Source organism: Dipodomys spectabilis, unplaced genomic scaffold (assembly GCF_019054845.1).
Source record: "Dipodomys spectabilis isolate Male_0828 unplaced genomic scaffold, ASM1905484v1 ptg000669l, whole genome shotgun sequence".
Taxonomy (NCBI): Eukaryota; Metazoa; Chordata; class Mammalia; order Rodentia; family Heteromyidae; genus Dipodomys; species Dipodomys spectabilis.
The window spans coordinates 3680198-3693528 of NW_024871346.1; the positions used below are offsets into that span (position 1 = coordinate 3680198).

Consider the following 13331-nt stretch of genomic DNA (forward strand, 5'->3'; position numbering starts at 1 on the left):
CTACTCTTTTTCCCTGCCTGTACCCATCTCCTGCTTCTTTTTGGTGTTCTGCCAATCTTGCATTTATTTGAATGTGCAGTGCTTTTCTTTCAACCCTACCTCAGCGCTTTTGCTCAGGATCTGTTTCCATGTGGAGCCCTCTTCCTCCCCACGTTCAGCCTCCTCTTTTAATTTGGGTAACTCAAATTCATGTTTCAAGTTTGGCCCCATTAAATAGTTCTTCTAGGGAACCTATGAGCTCTCTAGACAAGCTCATGACTCTTACAGGTTGTTTTGCTTACTTTTGTTTGTGTTTAGACCCCTCAGCATATTGGTAAAAGAATGGGCTCTGGACTTGGACTTGCTGGTGTAAGCTTTAGCTGAAAGGAAGACTACTACATGGTTCCAGGTGGACCTAACACTTGGTTCAAGTTTTGGCTCAGGGAAGCTATATCAGTTATTTTAGTATTGTACTAGTAATTACGTGTTATACTAGAACCACCTCGTTGAGGTTAGTAGAAAATTTTAAGTAATTAATAGAGTCATTGCTCATCTCAGAGATTCAAGCATAGTAAGTGCTGGGGAAAGAGATATTAGCATTACGATTACTGTCCTTGGAGCACTTCCTGACCACAGCTCCACCGTGAACGGAGGGACTGGTGATTTAATGCTGTTTCCTTCTGCTCCATTAGATCCTCAGCTCCATGGAGACAGTCTTGGTGACTGTCACTTCCTGCACCTGGCACTTGGCAGGACTTTGTAAAATGTGTGTCCAGGCACTAATGAGTAGATGCACAATGGGATTGGGAAAAATACGTCATGAAATACTCATGATAACAAATGTAGTGCTAGCAGGCATGTTCAGGGTCTTCGTTGCAATGGGGTTGGGGTTGGGGAAGCTCAGGATCTAGGGATGAATTATAGCTGCAAAGACCAAGACCTGTTGCCTGGGCATTGGCGGAGTAGCATTTGCACAAGCAGCAGATGCCTTGGACCTCAGGATCAGAAGGGATAGCGATGAACAATCCAAGTATACGGCAAGGTTCACCGGCTCAACACCAAAACAAAAGAGCTTGACAATATTGGTTCTTCTCCATGCCCAGGATTTGGTCTCCAAGCTGGATTTTCACACCTTCTTCTCTCACTTGTACATGGGCACCAGGAAACCAGTGGCGCCATTTTAGATGGTGGAACAGCAGAGCGACTTCTACAGTGAGCCACCATGAAGGTTTTGTTAGATGCACATGCTCTTAGAAATAAGATCCAGGCCACAGAGCGGCTGGAAGGCCAGTGTGTATGTGTGGGAAACTCCTTTTCTGAAACCAGTGAGAGACCAGACAGGGGGTGCCTCGTGCAAAGAACACTTCGGGACGTGGGGTGGAGGTGAAAAAAAATGGCCCCAGTTTCCATGGTACCTGTGAAGCGAGGAAGAGAGTTGGAGATGAGTGAATGAATGCATGATGTGGTTAGAGTTACTAGACTCACTTGAGTGAGGTGCACTGATTTGAAGTTATCCATGAGGAGTTTGATGTTGTTGAACAGTAACGGAACCCCTTCAGGGAATGACTCATACCTCAGTTTAAAAATCACTGAGTTCTAGCAAATCTCTGGCCTCTGGGATAGAGAAACAGGCCCAGAGCAGTGAAGTAACCCACTCTACTATCACACAGCTAGTTAGGGCCCAGGAGAGGATAGAATGTGTGTTTCTGCTCAGGTGTCCACCTGGAGAAAAAGTTCCATTTACTCCTGCCTATATTCCACCAAGAAGAGCATGTAGTTCACCTGGTACCTTATCCTCATGGAATAGAATACTTGGTTTATAATCTTTTTTTATTTTTTGCCACTTTCACATATCCGTGTGTGGCTGAAGCGAGCTACTCACAAAACTTCTATTTCCATATGTGGCGAATAAGAATAACTTAGTGGTGAAATGGGCCTTCGGCGGCCCCATTTTGCCACTGGACAATATGGCAGTCAGTCACAGACCTCACGGGTGGGTGGGGCCGGGTCGTGAGAATGCAGGATCCCTGTAAGTTCAGGAGGAGCCCATTTCTCCTCCTCTCCACCCCCTGCCACATCCTCAGCCCAAACAAAATCGGGGCAGGCCAAGGGGTGATAGAACCGTTGGGAGAACCACTGAATTTCAGCAGCGGCTCTCGGAATGTCACCGTCCATAACCACAGCCCAATGCCATGAGCAGTGTTACCAAGTGGAGCCCCGCCCCTCCGCCTCCCAGGGCAATGCTGCTGAGAAGATGGTGGCCTTTTCCTGGCCTGTGCTGTCTGCCTGCTTTCTTTTCCTCTCCCTCTTTTGACTCCACGGATGGGAAAGCAGAGTCAGAGGAGACCAGGGCATGGTTCAGCCACCCAGGGTCCATCCTGGGAATTAGATCATGTTTCCCAGCTTTCTCAACAATGTAGACAGCTCACACTGATGAGTGAAGTGCAGTGGAATGTCCACCCTTTTCATTTAAGTGGAAAAATGGTGAACGACATCAGATACATTTTTTTTGGTCTCTCTCTGCCTGTTTTTCTCAACCTTTGCCTTTTACTCTGGGAATTTGAGAATGAATATAATAAACATCTCAGGCTTTCAAAGTAAAGGCACCCTAATGAACACACAGTGCCTTGATTGTGGGTGTGTGTTCCTTACTTTTCTTGTTGTTGTTTGCTGTTCACTTGTTTATTTTTTTGGACTTAAAGACTTAGAGCCTACAAGACAAGCTCTCTACTTGTTGGGCCACAGACCCTTTCCTGCCACACATTGTTAACTAGGTCAGTGTAGATCATCTTTTCCTCAGTACTAAATTATAGTCAGCACTGGCTTGCTTCCAGAGGAGGACTTCTGAGAGGTGGAGGGCTGCTGTCAGGTTGCTGGTGTAGCTCAGAGATGTTCAACTTCGAGTTTCTCCCCATGCAGCCTCAAACCTGGGACTCGGAAGTGCTTCCCACTGGGTATGTTGTTGCCGATGGTCGAATCCTGATGGTTGTACATTTCAAAGTGAGGTGTTCTCTTTTCTTCCAAGTAGAGACACCCCCAGCTATGTGGCTGGTACCTTTAGTATTTTTTCATGGTTTTTTTTAAAAAACCATGAGTCGGTAGAAGGAAGAATTTTTTTTTAATGAGATCTAGCTTAGGAGATGCAAAGGGATATGGTGAACGCAAAGAAATATGGCAGGTGGAATGGTATTGTCCATTGGTCCATGTGGAAGGGCTAGATAGGACATTTGAGAACACTATATCTGACAAATAGAGGAGAGGAGAGGGGATAGAAGGGGAGGAGAGGGGATGGAAAGGGAGGAGAGGGGAGAAAAGGAAGGAACAAACAAGGAAGCAAGGGAAAGAAAGAAAGGAAAGAAAGAAAGAAAGAAAGAAAGAAAGAAAGAAAGAAAGAAAGAAAGAAAGGAAAGAAAGAAAGAAAGAAAGAAAGAAAGAAAGAAAGAAAGAAAGAAAGAAAGAAAGAAAGAAAGAAAGAAAGAAAGAAAAGAAAGGAAAAGAAAAGAAAAGAAAAAGACAGGAAGAACAAGCCAACATCAACAAATGGTCTAAAGATAGGTAGGGTGCCTGCCTCATGAACTGTTCCATTACTAAATCTCATGCCCTTAATTAAGTTCCTCAGTATGGAACTAACTGAAATACCAGGGCAGTAACTATAGCATACATCATACAGGATATATAACTAGTATATATAGTGCAGTAAATTAGGATCTGAAAAGATTAAGTTATCTCCTATATACCTGATTCACCCCAGGACAGATGCTCTTAGCTAGATAAACCAACCAAATGCTTATCCAAAAAGGCTTTCAAACTAATGGTAAACTTCAAGAAGCCAGTAACTTGCTGTAATATTTCCACAGCTGATGCATCTGGTCTTAAACCTCTATTTGCATAACTGAGATTACTAAGCATTTTTCCAAATCCACTGATGGCTGCAGAATTTTAAAAATGTGTTTGATGATTGCCGGATTACCCATCCTGGGTCTGTTTTCCAAGGCCTTCTGCATTCCTGGGAAAGAGGAAAAGGCGGCGGATGGCAGCTGGTGATTGAAATACAGTTCCCCTTGGCTTGCGCATCTTGGTCCCGTCGGTGCAGTCCTGCGCAGGGCTCCCTGGGTTGCCTGTGCCCTTCCGCCGGGGCTCTCCTTCCTGATGTCTGCCCTCCACATTCCACTGACGACAGTGTTCATCACTGGAGCTCTTCATGGCTTTTAATCTCATCCAAACCGCAGAGAACTCTGAGACAATCAGGGAATACTATCATCCCCTTTTTACAGGTGGGAAAACTTGAGTGCAAAGATGTATAAGGGCAACGTGACTTATAGTAACCCCAGCCCCTAGCTTTACTCTCGATCTGCTGATCTTTTCACAAGAATTCATGGGAAAGGAAAGCCAATGGCAAAGAACTTGATGCCAAATCGGCAGCCTCAGTCCCCAGATTAAGGGTTTGGATAATTCTAAGAAGTGTTCTACTTTTAAATGAGCCATGGATAAGATTGTTGTAAAAATTAATACATCCAATGGAATATAGTACGATATTAACATTCCATGGTTTGTCTAATTAAATAAAGTTACAAAACAAAACTTGGAGTTCAAGGGTTTTTAATTCTAATATGGTCTGATCCCATTAATATATGTCAGGAGGTCAATCTCCTGGGTTGCTTCCAGAATTAAAAAGACAAGTATAGGGTAAGTTAGGATAGAAGAGCATGTGAGAATGGAAATTAAATCAGCAGAGCACATTACACATACCAAAAGTGAGGGGTGTTTTCTTGTCCCTTCCTGCACACATAATCTGGGTCCTAGATTACAACACTAATTGTCTTTCTTACTGAAAGTAGCCATTCCCTTCTGCTTGTTTGCCTTCTCTGTCGATATTTTCCCTTCTCTTTCTTTCCAATTCCCCCGCTTTTCCCATATATATTCAATGTGCTCAGACATCTGCTACCTTCGATCTACTGAGATGCAGGTGCCATCTTTAGCCACATCCCATCTCCCGGGATGTGAGCATCTCCTCACCTGAAGGCCATGGGCAGGAGCTGCTCTATCAAGCTGATTCCTTTGTGCTTTGTTCTTTCTCTCATATTATGAGGTATGGCCTTCAGGACAGGACTTGCTATTTCTGCCCTCATTTATTAAATAAAATTCTCAATCTTTAACTCACCGTATTTCCATTTCAGGCAAAAACAGTTCAGCCCTGGAGAAATGAAATCCCAAAGGAGAACCACGCTGTGCTTCGTGTTCATGATGATTTATTCTTCCAGAGCTACCCTGGACTTGAACCCAGAGCCTGCCGTCCATCCTTTGGTGAGTAAATCCATGTCCGTCATAATCTCCTAGTCACGTTTCTCTGACTTCCTGAGAACGTCACAGACGGGAAAACAGTTCTTAAACCACGGCAAGGAGGGAGAGCTTTGTGAAAATGTTGCAAAATGTCCATACATGGACATCAGTGTATTGAGAATCCTATTGGTTTCAAGGTTAATACACTCCCTCCTTGACTAACTTGCCACCTCTAGGCAGAGGATTAAAATGGGCAATGACCATGAAGTAGGTTTAGAGGACCGTGGGTGGGATGCATTCGCAAAGCAGTCCTTCTAACGTGAGCATCAGCCACAGGTCGACGTGGACTAAGAGATGACAGATAGCATGCAAGACAGATGAGCTGGGTGCCTCGTGTTTAGAAAGCCATTGGGGCTTCCACTTACACAAGGGTGATCCGTAGCCTCAATCTTCGGGCATTGCTGGGTTATTCCTTACCTGGTCTTCTCCATGGATCGGGGGCAGGGAGGGCCCCTGCTGGGAAATTGTTTGAGAGAGGTAACTCTGCCTCTCAGTTTCTTTGTCTGTCATATTGTGTGAATAGTATTACTGGTTGCCTATGATTATTGTGGAAATTAAATTAGCTAATATTTGCAAGAGGTCCTAGAATGCTTCCTGGCAAAGAAGCAATACTACATAGTATTTGCTATTTTTGATTCTCTCATTCTAATAGTGTATTTCTACAGATCCTTGTTTCAGGCACTTTGGTTATGTTTTATTGAGCTCACCAGTACATTTATATTTCATCCTTTGACTTCTATTCCAGTTGTCAGTGCTGGTTTGCCTGGTTTTCCTCCCTTTTCTTTCAGCCTTTCGTAGATCACTTTGCTTTAATGTCCTTTTGGTAAACAACATGAGTTTGACGTCATGTTTTTTCCCCTATTAACCTAACATAAACAACTGTTATTTGTTTCAAGGAGTATAAACTATGTATATGCAGTATCATATTTTTTGGGGGAGTCCAGTCATGGGGCCTGAACTCTGGGCCTGGGCGCTGTCCCTCAGCTCTTCAGCTCAAGGCTAGCGCTCTACCACTTGAGCCACAGCGCCACTTCTGGCTTTTATTCTTTTTGCTTATGTGGTGCTGAGGAATCGAACTCAGGGCCTTGAGCATGCAAGGCAAGCGCTCTACCACTGAGCCACCTTCCCAGCCCCTGCAGTATCATATTTTTAAATACTGGATCTTACTTTCAGGATTTTTGTTTCATAACTACCCACTTTTCTACTTTTTCTGGTTTTCTTTGAGGGAGGTTCACTGTTTTTATTTCTCTCAACATTTGAGAGGTACACATTATATCTCTCTTCTCCGCAGCTCCAGCGTCCAGGCCTACCTAATTGTATGGAACAGCCTCCTCCTATAAGGAGGGAGGACTTGTACAGCTCATCTCTGTTTCCATGGGTGGCTTAGAGTTCTGTCTATTCCTGGTGTGTGGGAGGAAGTAGAACTCAAGGCGATCTCTGGCACGGTTATCTTTGCCTCTGTTTCAGAGTCTCTTGCTCTTCCTGACTACCCCGTACCTTCTCTGTTTATGGTGGCAGGGTCCCTCCACTGCCCGGCTATGCAGCTCGGGGGACTAGCCCATGACCGCTGAGGTGGATAGTAAAATTTAGACTTCATCTCTGAGAAGCTCCTACTCCCCACAACTAGGGACTCTTCCTTTTCTTACTTAGATCTACCCTCCAAAATATGGTATCTTCATACAATCCAAAGGCCACAGAGAATCATACACAGCCGGATACATAGCTCAGCATGGCTGCCCAGATCCCACGACCACCTTAAACACAGCATGCCACAATAAGCTTTCTTTTCAATTATATTAAATTTCATATAACGAAAGAAATTGCTACCATAAATGTTAATTATATCCACGCCGTCACATAGACAATCTTCTTCATCGGACAAAACTAGAAACCCTACTCATTCAACAACAGCTCTCCACTTCTTCCTTCCCGAAGTCCTGGCAACCACCATTTTCCCTTGTTTTCAGGGTAGTCAGGAAACAAAAATCCTGAAAATAAGATGAAGTATTTAAGATAATGCCACATGTAAATAAATTACACTCTTGGGAACTCAGAGAAGCAAATCATACGACACTGATCTTTTGGAACTGGCTTGTTTCGCTTAGCACTATGGCCTTAAGGTCCACCGTGTTGTGGTTTGTGTCAGAAGCTTCTTCCTTCGGAGGCTTGCTGTGTTCTCTTGTATCTATGCCAAGAGACCTCTGTTGCTTAGCCATTCACTCCTTGATGGGCGCTGAGGTGGTTTCTACTTCTTGGTAACTGTACATAATTCTAGAAAGAGCATCAGAGAGAGGAAGTGATGGGCTTTGGAAATATAATAAGGTAGCCTGCTGTCAAACTTTCCAGCCTATGGAAAGCCTCCGGGGACCTTCATAAAGTGTTTAAATTTCAGCTTGACAAGCATGAGTGGGGTCTTCCCGGCAACACGTGTCTGCTCCAATGAGTACCAGCCATGCCCCAGGCTCTACATCCAATGTTGGTGTGAAGCAGGGCTGAAGTCCTGCTCTTCCACGCAGTGGTTTTGGAGACTTCATTAAGTTTCCTTATCTTGCTGAGTACAATGTGAATTGGTGGTACATTCTTTGTTTAATATTAAATATTAAACACCCTCATCCCTGTGTACCTTAGCATGGTGGTTAGCCCAGATCCAAAGCGTTCCTTGATTTATAGTTGTTTTTAATCTAAACATAAAGACACAATAGCACGACTCTTGCTGTTCCAGGAAAGAGGAGAGAGTATAGTAGGGCCGCCCCTGGTCTGTCCCCTGTTTTTCCAGGGGGTTTTGTTTTGTAGGCATCCAAAGCTACCTGTCGCTCTTGACTGATCACCTGTCCCACATTCCAGCCCACCCGGCTCCCCTCTGCTCTGCATTATCAGCCTTCCTGTCTGAGGCGGGGCACTTCCTGGCATTGGTGAGACCTTGTCTCCCCTGGCTGAAGCTCAGCCATCAGGAAATCCCCTCTGGACAGAGCGGGCTGTGGTGGCTCAGGTCGCCATCTGGGACTTCTGCAGGGAACACACCGAGTCGGGAGGGACAGCTCTGTTTTCTTGTCTGTAGTAATTACCCAGCAGAGCCTTGTGAACCCATAGTAGGCCCGGGTTCCCTGATTCTACCCAGAACCCAAAGTCTGCGGTCTCACAGTCAGGGGGGACCTGAAGATCCAGGGGACCAGGGCTGGCTCCCCAGAGGCCCCAAGCCAGCCAGATGGGCCCCAGGCAACACCCCACGGCCTGAGACGGCAGAAAGGCCTTGCCGTGGCTCTGCACATCTAGCTGGTGGCTCACGATGGATGTCAGAACCTGAAGCTGAGAATGAGCGAGTGGCTTCTCCGGACCCCACAACCTGGCAGTCCAGCTCTGTACCTTCTCAAATCTGGGGTGATCAAGAATATGTACCGTGACCACCCCAGCCTCTGGAGACTTTCTGATGTCCGTGTGCCTTTCCTCCATTATTATCTCTGATGACTGTAAGCCTTAAAAGAAGATGCATGTGAACCCTAGAAGAAACTGAGCCCAACAAGCATTAGGAGAGGCAGAGAGGTAGGCACAGCACTTCACGAACATGTGCCCAGAAGGTTCTAGATGACCACCGTAAAGATTCAAGAAATCGGGCTGGGAATGTGGCTTCGTGGTAGAGTGCTTGCTTAGCATGCATGAAGCCCTGGGTTTGATTCCTCAGTATCACATACACAGAAAAAGCCAAAAGTAGAGCTGTGGTTCAAGTGGTAGAGTGCTACCCTTGAACAAAAGAAGCTCAGGAACAGCGTCTAGGCCCTGAGTTCAAGCCCCAGGACTAGCAAAAAATAAAAAAAAAGATTTAAGAAATCTTCAAATAGCAGCTTACTAATCTCTCTAAGCAAATCAGATGGAGGAGGATGGAGAACAAGGGATTCTGTTCTCACAAGGAGTCAAAAGAACTGAGATGTACCTTGATTTTGACTTTCTACAGACAGCAGTAAGACTTTAAATGTTTTAGTCCCACTGGAAAGCAGAGAGAATGAAATCTTGACCTTGGAAAGCTGGGCAGAGATGACCCTTAGAGGTTCCATTCTCCCGGACTGTCTGAGTCCACCCCAATCTCAGCTGAGGATGTAGATGGAGAAGCCTCTGTGTCCAGTCTCTTCCTGCCTCCAGTCCCAGGCAAAGGCAGGAATGCAGGAAGAACCTTCTGTGCCAGGGCCCGGGGCCAGAGCGGGCTGTACGGGAAGTAGACAGGAACCACCCTATATATTGACTTTGTACCTTCAGTTCCTGTGCGTTGAAGTTCCTCTAACATAGCCTCACAGCCAGAAGGAGAAACTGGGCTTGTGAAATTCCAATCATCATCCATCATGCCTCTATTTGTTCCTTGAAGAACCACTTCTGATCTCTCCTGTGCACAGCACCTCCTGACTTCCTACTTCTTTAACTTGTCTGCCCTCAGGTTCTGGGGAGGGGACCATCCCTGCACAGTTGACATGCAGAGGGTTAAATGGCTCTTGTCTGATCATTCCTTAGGTGTGTAACTGAGGAACAGTAGAGGATGATCCAGGGATGTCGTGTTTGTAAAGAAGGAAGGGTGGACCTCAGTGGGCAGAGAAAACATAGGAAAAGTAGAAAGTGGGCCTTGGGATGTGGCTTAGTGGTAGAGTGCTTGCCTAGCGTGCATGAGTCCCTGGGTTTGATTCCTTGGTGTTGAATAAACATACAAAACATACTAATAATAAAAATTAAAAGGGGGAAAAGGTAGAAAGAAAAGAGAGAGCCCAGGTTGCCCGAGGAGGTGATGACAGTCCCCCTGAGAAATGCAGGAGAGCTGAGTCCGGATCCCGATTCTGCCAGTGACTTGATGCCTGGTCTGGCGTTTCTCACTGGTGAACTGAGGGTAGTCGTGGCACCCATCTCCTGGATGACCCTGGTTCCCAGTGTGGAACAGATCCGAGGAGTTCTGTTTGTTATTGTCATGACTGCTCTGGCTGGTCAGCAGTGGAGTCCACAGGGAGCAGAGCCAGTTCGGTCCTGGGCTGTCAGAGCGATGTGCAGTTCCTGGGAAAGGAAACCCCTCTGTGAGCTGGGTCATCTGGGGAGGCTCCGAAGAAGAGGTGGCCTGGAAGGGAGCTTACGCTGGAAAACCTACCTCACCTGTAGGTGGGAAGGTTAGGTTGGGAAGGCCGAGTGAGGGCAAGTAAGAGGTAAGGCTTGGGTAGCAGCTACCGAGCCACTGATCTCAACCAGGTACTGGGAAAACGGAGAGGAGGTTCATAGAGAGGAAGCAGGCACTGGGGTACAAAGAGATGTGAATGGTTATCTCAGAATGGGGTATGCCTATCCCCAAATATTCTTACTGTGGAATCAGAGCTGTTCCTGGCTATCTGAGGAATCATTTGGTTTGTACAATGACCTTAGGAAGTAGGTTCTATTGATCTTCATGCTATTGATTAGGTCTAAGGCATAGAGAGGTTGAGTAGGCCACACAGTCATTTTTATAATGGAGCTAGGATTTGAACTCAATACTTGCCGAGCCCTGGCTGGAAGCTGGGGTGGAGAAGACTTTCCCAACCTTGGTAGACAACTTCCTAAGATGATTTTCTTTTCTTCAGAGTCTCCATGAACATGAACTAGAGGGTGAAGAACCCCTGAGGCAAAAACGAGCAGGTATGTGGAACCCTGGCTTAGCCATCTCTTCCATCAATCCAGTCAGATGACAGACGTTCTAACCTTTCAACACTGTGACCCTTATAACTCAGTGTCTAGGCACACTGGGGCCAGTCTCTTTGGCAGCAGCATCGCCAAAAGTGATGTGAAAGGTTCTCCATGCTCTATGCGTCAATGATGTTAAGTGGCTCATCCCGACACACTGCTGTCTCTCTTCTTTCCTGTTACCACCGCAGGATCCTCAGACCCCGGGATTTCCTTTCCTCAGGCCCTGTCCATCTCTACCCCAATTTTAAACTACTGCCACTCAGCACCTTATTTTGAATCAATCTAATCACTAGGCTGAAATCCTTTTTGGCCATTCCAGTTTTCCCATTAAATTCCAAAGACATTAGCCCGAAAAATGCAAGGCTCTGTCCTGTGAAGAGTGCAGGACAAGTATAGAATTGTGATGGGTGACATTGATAATCTGATGTGGTTCCCCTCTCCTCCTTTCTCCTCCCCTCCCCTGCCCTCCCCCGCCCTCCCCTGCCCTCCCTTCCCCTCCTCTTCCCTCCCCTCCCCCTTTCTTTGTTTAGTCTTCACCTTGTTATCCCAGTGTTACCCCACTTGCCCTTTTCCTTCCTGCAACCCAGTCTACTTGCTCTACAACAAGCATCATTATCCTCATAACCCCATGATGCCTCTTGTACACTGTGTTAGGCACGGAGCCAAAGATGTGCTGATTCACATTTTGAAAGATGATGATGATAATGATGATGATGATGATGATGATGATGATGATGATGATGGTTTTATGACACTGGGGTTTGATCTCTGGTTTCCCATTTGGCTATAAAAGCACTCTACTGATTGAGACACACCTCCAGCCCCCACATTTTCAAGGTGAAGTCTTGTTTGATGCCTAGGCTGGCCTGGATTGCAATCCTCCAACTTGCGCTTCCCCTAGAGCTTGGACAACAGATGCATGCCACTGTTCACAGCCATCAAATGAGATGGAGTCTCTTAAACTTTTATACCCTGGCTGGCCTTGAACCTTGAACCCCCATCTCTGCCCTCCAGGTAGCTAGGATTACAAGCCTGAGCCACTGTACTCGGCATGTTTTTATTTCTTATTAAAATCAAACTTGGTGGAAGAATCCCCCCCCCCCCCCAGGTTTCCATCAAGTTCTCCCTGGGCCCAGGCTGTGGGCTTCCCAGAGGAGCTGTGAGCGTCACCTCTTCCCAGACTTCTGAACCCACCTGTCCGTACCCATGGTGACGGAGCGGGGTGGTAGCTGTCTAGAAATATGACATTCCGGGAAATTTCCAAGCTGGCTTCCTTGCAAAAGAGTCCTGAGAGTGATAAATCACTGCGAGGCGGTTTTCCACGTATTGTGGGTGGCCTTCTGTTCCCCTGAGCTTCTCAAGGCATCTGGGAAGTGTGAATGAATCAGCCCATCCTCTGCACAAGACGGATTGGCCTTGGTACTTTTACAACATCACTCATGTCAGAAATGGCCACCGAAAGGCCCGGTGTGGGCCCCTGAATCACAGGGACACAAATGACAATGAGCACAATGGCTGTCCAGGAAGATGACCGAAGAAAGCAGGAGGAGGGTGACACCAAGCAGAGCACGTGCGAAGGACTGTGCTCCCAAGTCAGCCAGGATGAGAATGCAAGACCCTCTTGAAAAAGAAAGAGAAATTACTACACCAAAAAGGGCTTGGGGGTGTGACTCAAGTGGTAGAGCACCTGGCTACCAAGCCTGAGGGCCTGAGTTCAAACCCCAGTCACACGGAAAGAAAAAGGAAAGAAAGGCACAAGGACCTGGTTCATCTGTAAAGAAAGTGATCTGCCTCACGCCAGGCAACTACTCAGGACCTGTGGTCTCACCTCCCAAGTGCTGGGATTACAGGCATGACCCACTGCACCCAGCTAAAGGTAACCATTCTCCTAGCTCAGAAGTCCTAGGATCCCACAGTTCTGAGCTTACTGGGAGGAGCATCAGCAGGGCTGAGGCTAGAGAGTCCCCATTCGTTATTTTCTGAGAGGAGTGAGTGCTGGGAGGAGACAGGGCGGGGCTGTGGGGCAGGGGTGGGCCAGGGACCTAGGGAAAGTCTGTGCTGGGTGTCTGCCATGCCCACATTGCCCCACCAGAGCCAGGCCCTTGCAGATCAGGGCTTTGGCTGCCTGCGCTGAAATCCTGACAGGTGTGCTGGACCTTCAAGATCGGGATCCAGAAAATGCTATGTGCTTTTTTTTTTTGTTTGAGGAACAGAATTTTGGGGTTTTGTGACAATACTTTTTCTCATACATCTACATAGCACCCTCAGTGAGCATTGGGGTGGTGGACAGACGTGAGCGTTGGGTGCTCTTGGCTGGGGTATGGGTGTAG

The 13331-nt window shown here is 46.7% G+C and overlaps 1 protein-coding gene across 4 annotated transcripts in view; it reads left to right on the forward strand.

The window, feature by feature from the left end:
- Positions 1–13331, forward strand: part of Adgrf5 (adhesion G protein-coupled receptor F5) — a 70802-nt gene that overhangs the window by 26879 nt on the left and 30592 nt on the right. For all 4 annotated transcript variants that reach the window (XM_042671910.1, XM_042671907.1, XM_042671911.1 and 1 more), the window contains 2 exons: positions 5157–5283; positions 10899–10953. In XM_042671910.1, the coding sequence (XP_042527844.1) occupies positions 5182–5283; positions 10899–10953 (157 nt within the window). In that variant the 5' untranslated portion in view covers positions 5157–5181. The remainder of the gene's footprint in view (positions 1–5156; positions 5284–10898; positions 10954–13331) is intronic.